Below are 20,282 nucleotides of genomic sequence, written 5' to 3' on the forward strand. Positions count from 1 at the left end.
ATGTAGAGAGAGCAGTGTCTTTCTTTATCTTCCTTTCCTTGCAAAAATTTCTTTTGTTTTTTAGTCATTCCAGCCATAACAAACCACCAATAAATATTTTACCTACACGATATCACCTTTCAGTGGCTGCAAAGTTGAAATAACAATGAATCTTTTTTATTTAAACATTTTAGACACTAATGTGGAGTTAACTATTTAACAGAACTATCTGCTTATTACCTCTTTACCAGGCGACAAACCCTGTTTGCCCCTTGTGATTAATAATGACCCTGTTTCAAGTGTCAATAGACAACATATACCAAAAAAGTATTCAAGCAAAAAAAAACTGGGGTTGCATAAAAAACAAGTGTCAGTACTGTTATGTCATTGGGAGGGTATAAGTAAAGCAAGTCAGAGGTACATAGCATATCCATCATTCCAGATCCATGCCCATTAGTCTCTCTCCTTGCCGCCTTCTTTCCTTCCTTTATCCCACTTGGTGTTCATCCATCCATCCCACTTCAAAAAAAAAAAACTTTCTCCCACCCAGCCAACCTATGTCCTCCCCATCAAGAAACACAACCAACTGCCCAATCAGGACCTTCCCCACAGGTTTTGGCATTGGCATCTTCACCTGTAACCCCTCTTGACTTTGCTGGTGCCTCCTCAACAACAACGGGTCCACGAACTTGGTCCCCCCCTCCTCCAAGACCACCACTTATCATTCCGTCTCCCGTCCCAATGGAGCTGGTACCAGAGGAAAGCCGCTCAGAAGAGCGGGACCTCAACTTCGGCTTTAGCGGCGCGGTGGTCCCCATGGTAGGAGTCTGTAATGGAGTCTGGGGAGGGAGGAGGCTAGCGTACCCGTACGCGCTCTGTGCCCTGATCCGACGAGTGGATGGCGATGGGGAGGTCGTGGCTGTGGACTTGTAATCGCCACCCCCAGGTCCACCAGGCGATATCGAGTTTGAGGTGGTGGAAGACAGACTCCCATTCGCGTTCTTGAGCTTGATGCCGGAAGATTTGCCGATTGTTTCTTCACCCTCTCCGAATTCACCTGCTCCTTCCTCCTCCTTCTTGTCGTCGTCATCGTCCCCTAAGGGAGAAACGGAAAATGACCCCCAATCACACGGGAGTACCACCGCGGTGTGCCTACCCTTCTCAACAAAGGAGCAGTAGCAGGTGGATCCGTATGGGTATGAATATTGGCATTGGTATTGGCGGCGGTGTTGGCGGCGGTGGTACAGAACAAGGAAGCAGCGTTCGAGGAAAACTCATCCTCATCAGGCGGCGCGGTTATCGACCCCCCAAGCGCAACGGTGTACCGTTTCCTCGGCGTGGGGCTTACACTCGTTTGTCGTTTACCAGCAGCCGATTTCGGGGGGAGGCAATCGTTGTTATGTTCCTCGTCCTTTTGCTGGTGGGGGTGTTGGGCTGGCCGTTCGATTGGCAGAAGCAGAGGCAGGAGCGAACTTGGGTTGAGCAGGTGGGGACGGCGGCCTGCCCGTACCCGAAGCCAGGGAGGAAAGTGAGGTGGTGGAATACGAAGAACCTGGTAGTGTACCCAGTCCTGAGGATGTATGGAGGGGTAGCCCCGAAATGGCCGTAGACAACGGCCTCATGGCGGAACTAATTGACGAAGGTGGAGAATTACCAGGAGAGAGCGTGTCTGGCGGAGAAGAATAATCTCCCGCATGGTACGGTAACCTCGTGCCCGACTCTCTCTTCTTCGAAGTCATCGGAGGGCTCGTCGCAGTGGTACTTGATAACCTGCGATGGTGGATGGGCATGCTGGGTCCTGACAGTGATCCTGTCAAGTGGGTTACGATGGAAGACGTCGGAGGCGTGACGATGGAGGCTACCGACCCCGATACAGAGGCGGACTACGTTTTGAATCCCGTAGAATGATCGTTGGGGGCCGTTGCAATTTTCGCCATCTCCCGACCTAGTTCGCCTAAACGGCCTTGGAGCTCAACGACTTCGTCTCGGAAGTCATGGATGGATTTCATCTTTCACGTTATCCGTCGTACCCGCGTGTCTTGGCGACTCGGCTTCCGATGCCTTGTCCTTTTCTTTCTCCGATTCCTTGTCGACTAACCACTTCTTTACATCGTTCACCCACGTGGCCCACGGTCCATTTTTTGAGCTTCTCGAAGCGTTTGGCTACCATGAGCAGTGTTCCTGGTACGTCTAGCGTTCCTTGGGATGTGAACTGTGCATACAGAGGTGGAGCCTCGCGAGAAGGGGAAGAAGACAGGGTGTCGGTTGTACACATGGGAGACGGCGTTAAGTTGGGTGTCATTTTCGAGAGACTCGGACGGGGAGGAGGGTACCCAGACGCGTTCGATGGGTGTGTTGGAATGTGTAGGTCCACGAAGGCTGGATCGGTGAGTTTGCCTTGGGCGTTTGCAGGCCACTCCTTCTCCTTTCCTTTCGCGGTCTTCTTATCCTTATTCCTCGCCTTTGCGTTCAATATAATTTGCTGAGCTGGCGTCGGAGGGTCTTTCTAGACATTGTTTGAGTTCTAGATGGAGGTGGTGGGAGCGTCTCTCCATCATTGCCAGCACACATTCTTCGATGACTTTCCTCTGCTGAGCCTCCCGCGTGAGTATAGCTTCGGCCTCACTACGATGATGGCCGCGTTTCCTCTCCGCTTCAGCTCCTATGTAGCTCTGCGTCGTTTGGCATAGGCGATCGCGGTGCAATGCCTCCAACAAAACAGCCCATCCTTTGAACGAAGCTGGCCGCGAGGGCGGGAGACGTATGAGGCGGGCGATGGGGAAGGTTGCTGCCATTTCCCTCGGTCGTCGTTGTCGTCTGAGCCGTTGTCGGAGAAAGAGTCTGGATCGATCCCTGTTGAGGCGTCTGGAAAGAACGCGTTTCGGAGTGCAGAGGGTGGACGGGGTGATGGTGATCTTCCCCTAGGAGGCTAAGAGGAGAATCAGTGGGATTACAAGCTCTTTTAGACGAGAAACTTACAATAATAAGAGAAACCAGCAGGCAACGTTACAATCGTCCATTCAAGATCGACGGTGCTGGTGCTTGGAGGTTACAGCGGATTCAGCACTCACTGGAATGGCCCGACAGGACTCCATATGTTGGACCAGTGGTGAAATGTTGGCATCTGTGAGTCGACGTCGTTCAAACGTCGTTACTTCTGATGTATATAGCTATGTTTTGACGTTTGCCTGGTCATACATTTGCTTCAAAGTTCAACCACACCTGCTCACGTCAGTAAGCTTTACGCACAAAAAATGCTCCACTTCGTACTCACATGCTCTCGGACGAAAGACGAAGAAATGTCAGGAGTGTTCAGTCCAACGAGGGTCACAGTGCGTCACATTCGTCTGATGACGTCGGATCTCATAGTCGTAACTCTAGAGGACTGATCGATGAGGACGCGCACCAGTGTGAGTACGTCGTTCCGAGTGATATGAGACTGGAGAACACATCAGGGTGAGTTCGTGCCTTCTCCTCTTCTTCCTTCCCTTACCGTGCTTTTCGCAGAGAACTCGCCTTGTAACGCTCCGCTCAGCCTTCAATTTCACGACCCACGAAAGTGTTATCGCATCTTCTCGACTCGTCAATGGCATGCCGCTCTAGATCGTTGACCATGCATAAGCAAAAGTTTCAACGTCCATCTCCAGCCGCCGCGTCGCCTTCGCGTACCAAGTAAACAACAAAGGTTTCCCTGAACTTCACCCGTCTATCGTCATCGCGCCCTCTTCATCGTTATGGTCCATCCGTGAAACCGAGAAGACACGCTGTATTCGAAGGGAACGTCCCGATGGAATGGGTTCTTCGACTGGGATGTGCGCGGATCGTTCTACATAGCTGATGAAGTCCAAGTACGTACTTCTTCTCTCCTCTCTCTTTTTTTTTTTGAAAAACACGTTGCTGACACCGGCATACAGACTTGCAAAGTCCACCCCATTCTCATTCGTTCATGCCCTCCTCCCCTTCTCCTACCTGTAGCCAACTCTGGGCTGCTGCTTGCACGACATTCCTAAAATCCACTCAATACCTTGAAGGAAAGGCACTGGGTGATCAACTCCGAGCGCATGGCCGAGCCAAGTATAGGACAGCACAGAATCCCGCTACCCCGTTCTTGCTTGGATGGAGGATAGCAGAGAGGAAACGGTTTGGGGGTGGCGATCAAGAGGGATGGTTATCCCTGATGGTGACAAAGTTTTTGGAGAGCGACTTTCGACTGGGGTAAGCATGACCCCTCGCTTCCCTCGTTCTTTGATTTTTAAGCATTTAACTTCCATTACCTGTAGCCGCTGCCCTCACCCCCGTTAGGATTTCGACTAGCCGCTCCTGCCCTTTCAGTTTGCACTTGGAATTGAGGACGGCCGTGCTGTGGAGTTCCTATCTGCATGGTAAGTCTCTCAAATTGTTCCTCGATGACACGAACAAACACCATCCATCCCTTTGACAGAACGACTACCCTTACCAACGATCACGAAGATCTTTTCACTACCACTATCCCCGTGATACAGGTGCCTGTTAAACTCATTTTGCTAGGCCATTCACTCTCGCAATGGGACTCTTCACCCTCCTGTGGTTCGTCCTTTTGGTTCTCCCTTTCTGTCCTTACTCATGCATGCATCTCAGAACCTTGTCACGGTCTTTGCTCTCAGCCGGTCAGTCTCCGTTTGTAGGGTATGGAAGTTGGTCCAACTTCGGTTAGCGTCTATTCGGGAGGTCGTAAAACAAGTTACTGTGCGGAATCTACGCAGCAAGGACCCATGGGCCATCTGTAGCATGTCGTATCGTGTACAACTCCCGCGCTACATACAAAACATGAAATATCGCTTCAGTAACTATCAGATATGCGCGACAGAGGTTATAAATGAATGAGAAAACAATCGACTGGTATCTTGCCTAGTCGGAGTCAGCGCAGGACACCTTACGCGGAAGCTCTTTGCTACAAAGAAGTTACGAGGTGCGGAGAAAGGATCTAGGACTGGTTTAAGTCCGCCTCCAGCACAGCAGAACAACCACCTTCATGGATGGGTGACACCCTCGATAAGGAATCCCACTTCTTGGTGCGGAGGAAGAACGGTCTATGAGCACGGTTCCTCGGAAGAATAGTTTGGACATAATGTTGGCACGTTAAAGGTCAACAGTATTCCAGCCATCTTAGTCGAATAATAAGACATGTAGCTGGGTTTCCTTTCCCTGTATGAGTTGTGATCAGTCCTTCAAGTCGTGGAGATGTTAGTCAGGGATACCGACCTGCAGTGAATGGAGGCAAGATGTACGTAGTCTTCCCGTAGCCTGCAGGTGGAAGGGCATAGTAGTGGCCCGGAATCGCCGCTCCTGGAGGTACCGCTGGATACGTTTGATTTCAGTAGGAATGGGGGGCGAACGAAAAAGACCCACACGTCACGACGCAACAGGCAGTTCGCTTCCACCAACCCTCCCCTACGCAGCCGAAAAGAACGAGAGCATCGGGGACGAGTGAGAAGCGAGATGGCTGCAAGTCGCTCAAGATAACCGGGAGGACGAGGCCGCCGGGCCTGCTCTTCGCGATCGATCATGAAGACAATGAAAACTTGGTGTTTCAGTTGAAGGGCTCGATAGCCTTGGTGGAGGGTTACACAGGCAACGCGGCGCACTTCACGCATGCAGGTGGCGATTTGAGACGTCGAGAGTCAAGCTACCACAGAGACCTATGTAGTTAGTCGATCATCTCTTCGAAGGTCATAGATGTTTAACGTACCTGACGCCACTTGTCAGCAGCCCAGCATACACAACTTACATCCAGCACAGTAACGATTGTGCGGAATCAGCTGGCGATTGAAAAACTCGAAGAGAACCCAAAACTAGAAAGGAGATGCGTAAATGCGGACCACAAGAACGAGGAAGGGCCACTACTAAGAATCAAAGCAGGGCATGCAGGCATCTTCTGTCCATTCAGACTTCCACAATTGAAGGAAGCCTCTTATGTAGGGGAAAACCTGTCCTAGTTCACAGCTGCAATCGGTTAAGTAGTAGTAGAAGAGTTACAAGGGATAGAGAGGAAACGCACCGAACTATCTAGCCCCATGTATACAGCAGTTGACCATAACGGTACCCGCCGTGGTACGTAGCCCTACTAGTAGTAGTATCGTTTGTGTGCGCAGAAGAAACTCATTGTGATCAGCATTCAATCTGCCATGCTCGTTGCTCGATAAGGCATTGAAAGACCGTCGCGGAAGTCCTGAGAGAGGGTTTCAACGTCTTTCATCCTGGTGCTAGAAAGGTGGCGTGATGGGCGAGGTCAAGACGATAAAACAAGACCAGCTGTCGTCTGAAAGGTTCCGCTCGTTTGCCTCAGCGGGTGCAACGTTACAATGTTTTCCGCCGTCACATATTTGCTTCAAAGTTCAACAGCACCTGCTCACGTGAGTAAACTTTACGAACGAAAGATGCTTCACTTCGTACTCACGTGCTCGGACGAAGAATGAGGAAATTTCGATTGCAGGTAACATAGCCGAACGTCCTGGCTTTGCCAACGTTGACACTTGAGGGCGTTCTTATACTCAAACCTGATCGGCAGAACGGAGGCTAGCGCTACCACACGATCAAATACTGCACTAGCTTCTAAACTTACAGATGCTACGCTCACCATCCATCCTCTGGAGCAAAAGCAGAGCATACATACGCACCCCAAGCAAACCTATCCACGATCGTTGTGAGTACTAACCCGACACATGCGAAGCACTCAAGTATCACTCACCTATGTGCAATAGCCACGCCCCCCATCGTCCATACAAGTCGGTGTCCACCCGAGAAGAGAGGAAGACCCTCCAATGAGTTTGGTGTTTTTCACCCTGGGTCTTTGTCCCCAGTAATTCATTATTGGCCATAGAACTATTGGAAAAGAAGGCAGGTATCAGTAACCATCGTCCCGGCTGCGTCGAATCTAAACTTACAAGGGCCCAATCACCGATCCGCATGTGTGACGTTGTGGCAGCCCGTGGCGGGGACGAGCTGCGGATGGATACTCACGACGGAGAATCTACGCTGTGTGAACGCTGAGCCCAGAGACAACGAATTCTTGTGGTACGGGCAGAGATTGGCATCACTGGGTACATATACCATGTACGTAACGACGAATAGAGCATCGGGAGAGGATCTGAGCGCTGAGCGAGCTTTGGCAGAGGAAAATGACCGAACAGCGGAATAGGCGGGCGCAACCGATGCATGTGAGAGGTCTGCCCGCGGTCAATGGCAAAGAGTCGATGTTCTGCTCGATTGATGAGCTCGGTATGGAGGCGAGTCCGCTAAAAGGATTAAACTATGGGGAAATTTCCTTCGTGAACCGACGCACGAAGGGATGCAAGTGGCCGGGTCGTGCGGGTCATGGTGGACCTAGGAAAGACGGCACAAGCATCGAAGTGGGGCTTGCGTTGGTGTATGAAACCAGGACCTGAGTGACGAAAGGGGACAGTTAGCGAAGCTAAAGGTCGAACATGTGCGGATAAGGAATACAGAGGACGAGAAAGGGAGAGGGGATACGAATGAATGAGTAAGGCAAGGGCGATAACTTACCAAAGGACAGATGGCCATTATCCCTACTCTCAGGCTCTCCGACTGAAGCTTGCGCTTATGAGCAGGTGGGCGGCAGGGACCTAGCATGGCATGTGGAGCTTTTCGAGAGGGTAGCGAGCTGGGCATTATTCAAAACGCCACCCACGTCTGCAACGGAAAGGCCGTTAGGACAGGCTTGTCGACTTGTAGGAACGAGATATTGACGATCAACTTGAACTAACGGAGTCTCCTCCGTGTTAAGCAAAGTGGCTTCGAAAGGAGTTACCGAGTGGTAGTCCAAAGATGGAATTGAAGTAAAAAAAAAGTCGATTCAAATCTTGTTTATACCCCGTAAGCATCTAGTAAACTTCCAATTTCAAGATAGTAATTGTCGTACCAGTAGCAATCTGTGGTTTGCGGTCTTGTACGCTTTACAAGCATGGCGCTCGTAAACGAAGTTGAGAGGACCGGAACTGTCACAGGATTATCAATACAACGCAGAAGAAGAGGGGAGGAAAGTATGATGGCGGAACAGAAGGGAAAACCGAGCTAAGGTAGGAAGGGGAGCAAGGCCAACGGAAGGAGGAACTCACTCAGAGCCGATGCACTCAAACATCTTTGCAATGAAGTCCATGTGCTAACTCTTCGCGCATCCTTTCAATCTCAACATCTCCCCGCTCTCTCTATATCGGTACAAGTTGACGGAAGCGATCATCGAATTTCGTTCTGCTCACGGCGGGAGGTCGGGTCTCAAGGCGATGTCGGCAGTAGCTGAACGACCCAGAGCGGAAACATTGGACGGCTCGTCATGAAAGTCCATTCGACGAGGGGGGTTCGCGGCGAGAGTCGAATTCATGGGTACTTCGCGACGGGAAGCTGGCCGAACAAACACAACATCGACTTGACAACAACGATTTTGCAAGTAGGAGGGCCCATAGGTGGGTCGCAAGGTAATGAGGTGTGTTTAGTCGTCTTTCGCACAGCCACACGCAAAACAAGCACGACCGTGACCACGCATCTTCCTTTCGTTCGTCCCTTGGAGTTTCAATTTCCCTCATTCTTGAGAGGTGTTCGTCGTTTTGCTTCTCTGACACACTTCTCAGTTGACCGCCATCCTTGTGGCCTGACTTGACGCCGAACCACTGTGGGAGGCAAGTGGAAGGGACCTCAATCAGGAACGTCAGCTGACTCTGTGAAACGGTTCGTTACCCATTTTGAAGATTGACGCCGCACAGCATCGATTCTCTCTTCTGAACCACCATGTCTGATCCCATTGACCCCCGCGAAAATCGTTTGAAACGCAAGCTCGAGGAATTGCCCGATGAGGGCACGATCGCTGACCACCCACGTAATAAACACTATGATGGTTTGAGGTTAGAGTTCATGATCTCGGGCTACTAGATAAATATTAACATGAATCCGTCAGCCCCAGCACCGCCCCGCCTAGCTTGATAACTCCATCTTCAACCATCAGTGCAGCAGACATAGCCATGGCAGGCAGCAGTAAGATACATTCTAATCTTCCTGCATCAAAGTGAGCATTGATTGCTCATCAATTCAAATTTCCAGGTGATCAGGTTGATGTCTCCGCAGGTGGAGGGCTCGAGTGCTCGCAACAAGTTTTACCTATCTCCACTGGTTTGCATTAACCTCAAACCTCTGTCATTCGTCATTGGTAACACTGATATAGATATCCTGAGTTCTTACCTGCCTACCACTCTGTCAATCACCCCTGTTCTTGAAATGACTGTTGCCTGTGAGATACCCCTCAATCTCTTCACTGTAAAGTTCATACTAACCTTCATCAATTCTTATCTCACAGTTGATCAGATTGAAGGTCCCATGCAAGGAGCTGCTGATTCCTTGCAACACCCTTCTCCTATCTTGACAGGTTCATGCTTGCTTCAAATCTCTATATTCTATTTCTGATAACAATATTTAGATTTTCCAAGTTCTGACCTGCCTATCTCTCTATCCATTCCTTCTGTTAAAAATGCAGAACTGATGTCTACCAGTCAGTACTCTTATAGATATAGTTCAGGCTTGCTCAAATTAGACAGACCATGCAGAGTCCTCAACAAACTTACAAGCTAACATTATAAACAACATTTCAGCTCCAGCTCATAATGTAAACACAGGCCCTAACTATGGTTTGTTGCATTTGGATCATCAGATTTTATTGCCCTGACTTATATTTTAATAGGTATCATCAATCAAGGTAAGTAGTAAGACAAACATCATATTCATCTTAATGTTGTTTGTTATTGGTAGGTGTGGACCCAAATATTCAAATCAAACTTGAGATGTTTGGGGATAAGCAACTGGGTATTATTGCAGGTTCTTACTTCAAATGTGTAATTCAACTCATGTGTTTGTTACAGTGAATGAGATTTATCAGTGGCTTTCTCCACCTAAGGAGTCTGTTAACTACAATGCTGCACATGAAATTCTGGAGAGTCAACCAGACACTTGTCAATGGTTTTTCAAAGGAAATACATTTTATGGGTGGCTCAAACAGCCTGGCTTTCTCTGGATCAAAGGAAAATGTAAGTTTTCTGTCAACATTTGTAAATTTATACATTATTGAGAGTTTATCCAGCTGGCTCTGGGAAAACCATTTTAAGGTTGATTATTTTAACATTTTTTATGAAATTAAATTGATTTTTCTTGTCACAGCTCAGCAATAATTTGCAATATTTTCCAAAGATTCAATTCTGCTACTGCATATTTCTTTTTTGATGGAAGAGACTCACAGAAGGATTTCCAGCTGCATGACAAATTACTGCGGTCACTCATCTGGCAGTTTTCTCTGAAATGTGAGGGTGGAGTGCCTAAAGTCTTAGTGAATCTGTATGCTCACTGTGGCAATGGCCATAAAGAGCCAACTCTGGGTGATCTGCAGAATACTCTTCAAGCAATTCTTGATGGTTTTAGTTCAACTTTCATCATTCTGGATGCTCTTGATGAATGTACCGAAAGAGAAAAGCTTCTTAACTGGATTCAAACTTTGATTCTTGAGAAAGATAAAAATCTTGGGCTCCACTTGTTAGTTACTAGCCGTCCAGAACAGGAGATTGAGGACAAGTTCAAGTCTTCTCATTATATTGACTTGGTTGAGGAATCTGAGAATCATGATCTTGTAGCCTACCTTGACTATCAGCTTCAGAATGACTCTGACTTGCAAAAATGGGACTCTGACACTCAAGAGGAAATCAAGTTGAAGTTAATGGAACAAGCAGATGGAATGTATGTTTATTATCAACATTTGAATGACAGAATGAGTATTAAATACAATTTTAGGTTTCGTTGGGTTGCATTACAGTTAAATGAGCTGAAAAAGTGCTGGACCAAGGCTGATCTCAAGAAGCAGCTAGGTGATCTACCCCAGGGTTTAGATAAAACCTATGACAGAATCTTGCTGGGAATCAATGAAAAAGCTCATTCCTATGCTAAAACTTTTCTACAGTGGCTGTCATTTGCTGTTCGTCCACTGACACTAAAAGAGTTGGCTGCAACTGCTTCTATTGATCTTTTTGCTGAGAATGGACCAGAGTACAAATCTGATAATGAACTTCAAGATGTGGAGGATGTCTTGAAAATATGTTCTAGTTTTATTATGAAATCAGAAGGTGTGGTTTAGAATAATAACAGAGTAAAATGGGCACTGACTATTAGATAGGCATCATCAAGCTTTCCCATTTTTCTGTCAAGGAATATCTAATATCCCAGTATATTCAAAGTCATCATGTGAAGCAAGTCAGATACTTCAGTTTCAGTGAGGAGCTATCACACTCTGTCATAGCTCAAATCTGTCTGGCCTATCTTCTGCAATTCAACACATCTGAGCCACTTGATAAAAATCTGGATGTATCTTTCCCTCTTGCAAAATATGCTGCAGAACACTGGATCATACATGCACATTCCAGTTGCAAGAGTCAATGTCAGTCATCTTCAATATTTTTATTGATGATGAAGCTTCTGACAGATGAAAATAATGCTTTTGTGAACTGGGTTAAAATTTATGACATTGATAGGCACTTCTTTTGGAGGAAGGGGGATGAGATTGCTAAACCATTATATTATGCATTACGGGCTGGCCTAACTGAAGCATCGTATGTTTTATCAGAAATGACAACAGAGATAAATGCACAGGGAGGATACTATGGAAATGCACTGCAGGCAGCATCATATGGAGGCCATGAGGCAATTGCAAAGCTGCTCATAGAAAAGGGAGCAGATGTAAATGCCCAGGGAGGAGAGTATGGAAATGCACTCCAAGCAGCATCATACCAAGGCCATGAGGCAATTGCAAAGCTGCTTATAGACAAGGGAGCAGATGTACATGCACAGGGAGGATGGTGTGGAAATGCACTCCAGGCAGCATCATATGGAGGCCATGAGGCAATTGCAAAGCTGCTCATAGCCAGGGGAGCAGATGTAAATGCACAGGAAGGATATTTTGGAAATGCACTCCAGGCAGCATCATATGGAGGCTATGAGGCAATTGCAAAGCTGCTCATAGACAAGGGAGCAGATGTAAATGCCCAGGGAGGAGAGTATGGAAATGGACTCCAGGCAGCATCATATGGAGGCCATGAGGCAATTGCAAAGCTGCTCATAGCCAGGGGAGCAGATGTAAATGCACAGGAAGGATATTTTGGAAATGCACTCCAGGCAGCATCATATGGAGGCTATGAGGCAATTGCAAAGCTGCTCATAGACAAGGGAGCAGATGTAAATGCCCAGGGAGGAGAGTATGGAAATGGACTCCAGGCAGCATCATATGGAGGCCATGAGGCAATTGCAAAGCTGCTCATAGACAAGGGAGCAGATGTAAATGCCCAGAAAGGAGTGTTTTGCAATGCACTTCAGGCAGCATCATATGAAGGCCATGAAGCAATTGCAAAGCTGCTCATAGAGAAGGGAGCAGATGTAAATGCCCAGGAAGGAGAGTATAGAAATGCACTCCAGGCAGCATCATATGGAGGCCATGAGGCAATTGCAAAGCTGCTCATAGACAAGGGAGCAGATGTAAATGCCCAGGGAGGAGAGTATGGAAATGCACTCCAGGCAGCATTATCTGGAGGTCATGAGGCAATTGCAAAGCTGCTCATACAGGAGGGAGCAAATGTAAATGCACAGGGAGGAGACTTTGGAAATGCACTCCAGGCAGCATCATATGGAGGCCATGAGGCAATTGCAAAGCTGCTCATAGACAAGGGAGCAGATGTAAATGCACAGGGAGGAGTGTATCAAAATGCACTCCAGGCAGCATCATATGAAGGCCATGAGGCAATTGCAAAGCTTCTCATAGACAAGGGAGCAGATGTAAATGCCCAGGGAGGAGTGTATGTAAATGCACTCCAGGCAGCATCATATGGAGGCCATGAGGCAATTGCAAAGCTGCTCATAGATAAGGGAGCAGATGTAAATGCACAGGGAGGAGTGTATCAAAATGCACTCCAGGCAGCATCATATGGAGGCCATGAGGCAATTGCAAAGCTGCTCATAGACAAGGGAGCAGATGTAAATGCACAGGGAGGAGAGTATGGAAATGCACTCCAGGCAGCATCATATGGAGGCCATGAGGCAATTGCAAAGCTGCTCATAGACAAGGGAGCAGATGTAAATGCACAGGGAGGAGTGTATCAAAATGCACTCCAGGCAGCATCATATGGAGGCCATGAGGCAATTGCAAAGCTTCTCATAGACAAGGGAGCAGATGTAAATGCCCAGGGAGGAGTGTATGTAAATGCACTCCAGGCAGCATCATATGGAGGCCATGAGGCAATTGCAAAGCTGCTCATAGATAAGGGAGCAGATGTAAATGCACAGGGAGGAGTGTATCAAAATGCACTCCAGGCAGCATCATATGGAGGCCATGAGGCAATTGCAAAGCTGCTCATAGACAAGGGAGCAGATGTAAATGCACAGGGAGGGCACTATGGAAATGCACTCCAGGCAGCATTATATGCAGGCTATAACCTAATTGCAAAGCTACTTGTCGAGAATGGTGCAGATGTAAAAATTTGTCAGATGCACCCAGAGTATTAGGAAAAAGGCTATCATTTATGACATGGAATAGTGAACATTTCATAGAGGATCTGGATGATAATGAAAAAGATATTGTTGATGCTTGATCATTTCAACAAGGGTCAAGGTACTAGCCTTCTTGGTGTACTTTACCCTCCCCCACGGATTCCATGTGGACTCCAGATCGACTCCATGGATCCACCTGGACTCCAGGTGGACTCCACATGGAACAGATCTCAACCTACAATTTTATCTCAAATCCATCTGGAGGCCACATGGAGTCCATGTGGACTCCACCTGGAATCCATGTGGCCTCCAGATGGATTTTACTGTCAAGGTGGAAGGTTATTGTTTTCAAGTTTAAGGATGTTTTCAAGTGTTACCATGATAAGAATGTTACTTGTGTAATTACCAAAAACTATCAGTCTTTCTGATGGTATTGCTTTGTTGCCTACTTGCATCAACACACACATTTGATACACTATATAAGACACTTAAGTACTTCAGTCATCTTCCTCAACAGCCCAATGTCTCAGTTCTACATCTTCCTCCACCTCTTCTCCTTCATCATCCTCAATTCCAATAATTTGATGAGGCTCTTCCTGCTGTGCTTGTTTTCAGATAACATGCTGAGTATGATAAAAAAGCATAGTATGCAAGAACCAATCAAAATGTCCAGTTTTCATTTGTTTGAGAATCGACTCAAAACCTCCTAGCCAAGAATTCAATTGCTCACATGCCTAACATTGAGCCAGCTTAATACCAAATTGTCAGAAAATGAGAGGCAGACATACCTGTGTATTGAATGCATGCTGAAAGTATGGCTGGTTATTTTTATCATAAGCAACTTTGACCAAATTTGGCGCAGAACCATTTAATGGACCAGGGTTACACCACTTGCAGCACAGATAGTCCAAGGTGTGATGATTGATGTAATGATAAGAGTTGACAATGAAACAGGTTGTTTTCTTCCATCTATTCCAACTTCCATTTGCAATAGCAGTTTGAAGTACTTGACAAGCTTTATCAATGCAAATGTAGTGTGGTCGAGATTCTTCAGTAGGATATATCTTCTCTAACCAATTGAGGATATTGGTAGGAGACTCTGATTTGTCAAATTTAACCCATGTGATTACAACACCACATGGTGTTGTAATTGTTTCAACACAATAAAACCTGGCTGCTCCAAAATAATTATGACGTGGAATTATAACATCAAATTTAAATAACATTGGTACCATGAGCCATAGTTGTCTGTGAAGCACTCATGATCTGCATAATATGTAGCATTACATTGCATACATTTTCCTGCTAGAACAGGAACATCTTCATAAGAAACATTGTCTTTGATTAAAGTGACCAGTGGAACATCTCTTGATCTGGTTAATTGCAAGAGGCACTGAGAAGCACATTTTTCATCAACACAAAGAATGCTGTTTGGACAGATAGTATGAACAGCCTGGATTTCCTTATATGAAACTGGCTGTAATCTTCCTTTGAACTTTCCCCAATTATCATATGGTGTTAGATTCAAGAATTTTGCAAATTCATCAAGTTTAGTTGACAACTTGGTAACTTGATGTATTTGTTTGGAATGATATTCTCCATGACGAAATACAGTTTTAATATTATCTTTCAAGTGATGCATAACAGCACAGGACAAAGCTTGAATCCAACCAGAAGCCACAGTCTTGTTTTCACCTTCAATTGGGTGTTATTGACGAGCATGTAAATTGAGCAACTCTGGATTTTCAGTCATTGTAAACAAAAGAAGAAGTACAGTGGATATTTGGGAGCCAAATGTCTGTTCCACAAGTGCACTGAAATCTCTGAATGATATGTCAGGAAATGGCTGAGTTGTTGGAGATGCAGAGACAAATGGCATAATGGCCACAATGATAACTAGCTTCATAAATAGTGGCAAAGTAACAAAGGCATGGCAAAGACCCATAGCAAGAGAGAATACAGTGCATATAATGCTGCAACCAAGATAACCAAGAGTAACCAGAGATTTGTCAAAAATGTTTGGAACAACTGAAACTAAGCTACAAGTACAATAGATCAAAAAATGATTAGTGACTTCAACAAAAAAAAAGAGAGAAAAAAAGCTACTACTTCAATGCCTTCTTGTGAGACTTCTGAGCCTTCTTCTTTCCTTTCCCTGAGTGTTCTTCTTCTGGACTAGGTGTTCGCCATCCTCCATTGTAAACTTTGTCTGGTCCTGAACACCCCAAATTCGTTCAGTATCAGAATGATGAACTTGTTCAGGGTCACTGTCCAACCAGTCTCTCATTTCTGGGAATTGAGTCTCCTCATCAGTGATCTTCAAAAATGCATTGACATAGTTAGCATGCCAAGCAGATTTCCCAATGAAGACCTCTATAACAATAAACTCTGTGAAAGGAGGAAGGTCTGCAGGCCAGTTCCCAGCATTGAGCATTTCTCGAGCCTTGGCAATAGCAGCTGTACATTCCTGGTATCGACCCCAAGTGAATTGAAGACCTGGTGCAGAACAGTTGTTGAATGTAGCATTAATACCAAGCTCTTGAATAAGACACTTTCTTAAGGCAGGAGTTATTGTTTTGCCCATGAGCCAATGATCCTTAGAAGAGCCTTGTTCTGAGATAGGATGGGAATCAGCATGAGACCCGCCTGTACGAGAGCCAGTATGAGAGCCAGAATGTGCAGAAAGAGACCAAGTTCCTGCAGAATGAGACTGAGTCCCTTGAGAAGTACCAAAATGGCCAGCAAAGCCTGGTACAGATACAGAATGACTCGGATCATATGTAGTCTAGAAATAAAACTCTCAAAATTATTCTGAGATATGTTAGTCAATATGTTATAGCTTACTGCCAAAAATTGAATAACCTTCTGATCAGGCCATTCAACATAGTCTTCTGCTTTTGGTTGACACCCTACAATAGTCTCATAATGCCCTTGAATATTCCAGCCATCTTCTTCATCATGGATGAAAAGACAATAGGCAGGACTTATGCAAGCTGATTACAGCTAACTGCATAATCGTAGACCACATCTGAAATTCCACTTTGCGCCTTTGGTTGTGCATAAACATCCGTTTTAGGCCGTGGCTATGTAAACCATGATGCCCATATGCGCGCGGGCTGCCTATTGCTCCACATTCTAGCACCGTTTCGGTAGTTGCTCCAAACGCTCCAATCCCACCCCGCACGTCATAAGGGTGGAGTGGTTGGAACTTGCCAACTTGGAAGGGTGTTCTACCTAATATGGTTGTTTGTACAAATAAAAGCGCACAAAGTAAAATTTAGATATGGTCTATGATTATGCAGTTAGCTGTAATGGATGATCACCAGGAAATACAAAAAAATAACTTACGGCAAATAGGAGAATAGTCTTCAGAGCTATGCCGAGCAATATCTTGGACAGTCTGACATTTGCTGATGTCATGGACCTTGGTGACAAAGGAAGATTGGCTGATGTCGACCTCAGGCAGATTCAGATCAGAGACATAGGTGTGAATTTTGCCTGGAACTGGTTTCTCAGAAGGATTGTATGAAAACACATTCATATCATCCCAGACTGCATCCGCATCACCCATGTTGAAGGTGTTGCCATGAGCTTTACCTCTAATGACTCCACCAGTTGAGCATGATGAGCCATATGCTGGGATTTTTGTCTTTGGTGGACTAGCCATGACCACATCTATAATAATATTTAGTAGAGAATATCAGATGGAAGGGAAAAATAATACCTTCAGCACCTTGCCCAGGTTCTGGCTGATTTCTATTAGTGGCATGCTCAGTTGGATGTCCTTGAGACATAGGGCCAACATCTGAAACACATCTTTAGCATCAAGGTATAGAATAATTATAAATAATACATGATAATTTTAATACAAGTGAGTATAGAGTGGCACACACAATGTCAACATGACATCTGCAAGTCAGGACAGTGGTGGGTTATCCACCATCCTGACAGCAAGAGGAGAGAGCAGTAAAGAATAAGGCATGGAAGGATGCTGACATACCTGTTTTGTTTGTCATAACTTCCTTGCCAACACTGGGCTTGGGCTTGGACTTAGCTTTCGGCTTCGGTTTGATGGTGTGGTTCACGTTCACGCCCCCTTCTGCTTGAGCGTGGGCGTTGGCATTCATGCTGCTGGTCTCTGGGTGTTCATTGTTGGCAGTGGCCTGGTGCTTGGCAGTTTGCATGTCATTGATGGATTGCAGGTTGGTGGCATGCTTGTTGTTGGCAGTTTCTTTGTCGTTGGTGATGGGCTGGTCTTTGGCTGTTGGGTTGTTGTTGGCAGCAGTTGGGTTGTCATTCACGGTGGTTGGGTTGCCATTGGCGGCGGTTGAGTTGTCGTTGGTGGTTGGGTTGTCATTGGTGGTTGGCTGGTCGTAGGCGTGTGGATGGTCGTTGGCAGTGGGGTCTCTGATCTGCACGTTGTCTTCGCCTTTGTCGTCCTCTATGCCTTTGTCATCCTCTTCACCTTTGTCATCTTCTTCACCTTTGTCGTCTTCTTCGGCATCGCTTTTGTTGTCCTCTTCGCCTTCACCTTTGTCGTCCTGTCCCCCTTTGCCATCCTCTTTGCTCTCACATTCACCATCCTCGTCGCCCTTGTCATTGTCTTCATCTTGGCCTTCGTTGTTGTCCTTTGGTGGTTCACCCACTCAGCGATGCCTGCCAGAGTCGGTGGGTGTGGGTTGGACAGAGGCCGTGGGTGCAGGCTGGGTGGTGGGGTTCGTGAGGCGTCTAGATTGGCATGGGGGTGCAACACTTGTGCTGCTATCCATGAGCACGTGTTCGGCACTGTAGGGACAAAGAAAACATGAATTAAAATGAAAACAAATAAGAAAAGAAAAAAGAATGAAAGAAAGAAAGAAAAACGAGTGAAAAAAAAAGAAAAAACGTGGGGTGGGTGCATGTACACCGTTCGCTCAGAAATGGGGGTGCCTTTGAGAGCCGCATCAAAAGAAAACAAACAAAAGAAGAAAAAGGAAAAGAGAGAAGGGAAAAAAATGGGGGGAAAAGGGGATAAAGAAGGTGGTGGGTGCACATATGGTGTTGAGGTAAAGAAATTTCAAAAGTGTTGCATTTTTTTTGTTTTCTGTATTTTTCTCCATGAAAACAAAACCAAATAACATGATTTCAGTATATTTAGAATGCTAAAAGAAAGGGCTACAATTATTGTATCGTGGGAAAAATGACCAAAAAAGGAAGGTGCATGCCCTAAAAGGGAAACTTACACTTCAGTCACCCACTGACCACTGACTATTAGTCATGTAATTTCAATATATATTACATGACTAATAGTAGTACTGTATTTATGTATTGTACTGAATATATCCAGAATCTTTACTGTATCTATTTCCTTAAAATGTCACAAAATCAGCTGTCACACTATTGAATCTATTTTTTTGCACTAAATAAATCTTTTTGGTGCCAAGGCTCTGAATTAAACATATTTCATGGTTTCACTACTGAATCTATTTTTTTGCACTAAATAAATCTTTTTTGATGCCAAGACTCTGAAACAAATATATTTCATGGTTTCACACTGGACACATGACAAAATAATCTGCACTGAAATACTCTAAAAATATCTTTTGAAAGTTCCTTATTTTTTTTCTGTTTTCTAGTAAGAAACATGTAATACATCTACAAAGATTGTTTTCAATAAATGAAGATTAAATACTTATAAAACATGTTAAAAACATATAGAAACTTACTTGAAAGATATTGGGTTAATTTGAATTGTCTATATATGTATCTCAATATGTTCTACATGTTTTCCAACATATTTTATCAATATTTGACATTCATTCATTGAAAAGAATCTTTATAGATGTATTATGTATTTCTTGGTGGAAAACAGGGACAAAATAAGGAACTTCCAAAAGATATTTTTAGAGTATTCCAAGACAAATTATCTTGTCATGTGTCCAGTGTCACTACTGAATAAATCTTTTTGGTTAACATGTCACAAACTTGCCTGTCACACCACTGAATACATTTTGGCTCTGGATAGACTACTAGAGGTGTCTGGGGTCCTAGTTCCAAAGAAAAGTGTGTTATGATTTTTCACTAGTAGAGGTATTATTGATAAATTTCTTTTTGTTTGTAAATGCTTTCCTGGGGCTGTAGGGTCCTACTGTTTTCAGGATCCACTGCCCATTGCCAAATATGGAAGGTGTGGCTATGTTAAATGAAAAATAGCAATAAAATACAGGGAAAAATGATGAGTTTAGGGTGTTGCTCACTGTTGGGGACAATGTTGGAGGTTGTTTTCAGGGTCCAGGGTGCATTTCCAAATATGGTAATATAGCTAAAAATAGCTACAAAATAACCAAAAAACCAGAAAAAAATGGGGGTAGTGCTTTCTGTTGGTGATGACATCTGGGGTTGTTTTCAGGGTCCAGGGCATATGTCCAAATAGGGTAATATATTCAAAAATAGCTAGAAAATAGGAAAGAAAATGGAAAAAGATATGAATGGTGCACAGAACATCAGGCACTGCCTTCAGGGTTCACTTCAGGGTCCAGCCCAAAGAGGAAACATCACCTGGTTTGACCAAAAGTGAAGAGATTCTGGATATATTCAGTACAATAAATAAATACAGTACTGCTATTAGTCATGTAATATATACTGAAATTACATGACTAATAGTCAGTGGTCAGTGGGTGACTGAAGTGCAGCTCTCCCCCACCTATCTTGGTAACTCCATCCACCAGTGCAGTGGACATAGCCATGGCAGTCAGCAGTAAGAC

At 45.3% G+C, this 20,282-nt stretch overlaps 6 protein-coding genes across 6 annotated transcripts; 1 reads left to right on the plus strand and 5 right to left on the minus strand.

The window, feature by feature from the left end:
* Nucleotides 1–548: 548 nt before the first annotated feature.
* LACBIDRAFT_335261 (uncharacterized protein) lies at nucleotides 549–3,103 on the minus strand (the record flags this gene model as incomplete). The annotated part of the gene is made up of 7 exons (XM_001890132.1): nucleotides 549–1,075; nucleotides 1,111–1,413; nucleotides 1,490–1,862; nucleotides 2,078–2,485; nucleotides 2,716–2,900; nucleotides 2,959–3,014; nucleotides 3,051–3,103. The coding sequence occupies 7 exons, from the start codon at nucleotides 3,101–3,103 to the stop codon at nucleotides 549–551; spliced, it is 1,905 nt and encodes a 634-aa protein (XP_001890167.1).
* A 150-nt stretch (nucleotides 3,104–3,253) lies between these two features.
* On the plus strand, nucleotides 3,254–5,076 carry LACBIDRAFT_335262 (uncharacterized protein; the record flags this gene model as incomplete). The annotated part of the gene is made up of 7 exons (XM_001890118.1): nucleotides 3,254–3,435; nucleotides 3,627–3,791; nucleotides 3,955–4,194; nucleotides 4,421–4,481; nucleotides 4,507–4,545; nucleotides 4,631–4,667; nucleotides 4,871–5,076. The coding sequence occupies 7 exons, from the start codon at nucleotides 3,254–3,256 to the stop codon at nucleotides 5,074–5,076; spliced, it is 930 nt and encodes a 309-aa protein (XP_001890153.1).
* LACBIDRAFT_317482 (uncharacterized protein) lies at nucleotides 5,049–5,612 on the minus strand (the record flags this gene model as incomplete). Its single annotated transcript, XM_001890133.1, has 3 exons — nucleotides 5,049–5,163; nucleotides 5,221–5,316; nucleotides 5,368–5,612. 3 exons carry the CDS (start codon nucleotides 5,610–5,612, stop codon nucleotides 5,049–5,051), a joined length of 456 nt encoding a protein of 151 aa, XP_001890168.1.
* On the minus strand, nucleotides 5,605–7,647 carry LACBIDRAFT_335263 (uncharacterized protein; the record flags this gene model as incomplete). Its single annotated transcript, XM_001890134.1, has 11 exons — nucleotides 5,605–5,657; nucleotides 5,708–5,716; nucleotides 5,747–5,810; nucleotides 6,017–6,079; nucleotides 6,416–6,540; nucleotides 6,581–6,605; nucleotides 6,636–6,646; nucleotides 6,707–6,800; nucleotides 6,979–7,184; nucleotides 7,301–7,373; nucleotides 7,522–7,647. The coding sequence occupies 11 exons, from the start codon at nucleotides 7,645–7,647 to the stop codon at nucleotides 5,605–5,607; spliced, it is 849 nt and encodes a 282-aa protein (XP_001890169.1).
* A 6,503-nt stretch (nucleotides 7,648–14,150) lies between these two features.
* Nucleotides 14,151–14,765, minus strand: LACBIDRAFT_317485 (uncharacterized protein; the record flags this gene model as incomplete). Its single annotated transcript, XM_001890135.1, has 2 exons — nucleotides 14,151–14,273; nucleotides 14,328–14,765. The coding sequence occupies 2 exons, from the start codon at nucleotides 14,763–14,765 to the stop codon at nucleotides 14,151–14,153; spliced, it is 561 nt and encodes a 186-aa protein (XP_001890170.1).
* A 482-nt stretch (nucleotides 14,766–15,247) lies between these two features.
* On the minus strand, nucleotides 15,248–18,797 carry LACBIDRAFT_335265 (uncharacterized protein; the record flags this gene model as incomplete). Its single annotated transcript, XM_001890136.1, has 9 exons — nucleotides 15,248–15,578; nucleotides 15,744–16,324; nucleotides 16,384–16,522; nucleotides 16,548–16,773; nucleotides 16,888–17,214; nucleotides 17,264–17,344; nucleotides 17,540–18,131; nucleotides 18,182–18,324; nucleotides 18,788–18,797. The coding sequence occupies 9 exons, from the start codon at nucleotides 18,795–18,797 to the stop codon at nucleotides 15,248–15,250; spliced, it is 2,430 nt and encodes an 809-aa protein (XP_001890171.1).
* Between the last annotated feature and the right edge of the window lie 1,485 nt (nucleotides 18,798–20,282).

The sequence above is a fragment of the Laccaria bicolor genome, genomic scaffold (genome assembly GCF_000143565.1).
Source record: "Laccaria bicolor S238N-H82 LACBIscaffold_80 genomic scaffold, whole genome shotgun sequence".
Classification (NCBI taxonomy): Eukaryota; Fungi; Basidiomycota; class Agaricomycetes; order Agaricales; family Hydnangiaceae; genus Laccaria; species Laccaria bicolor.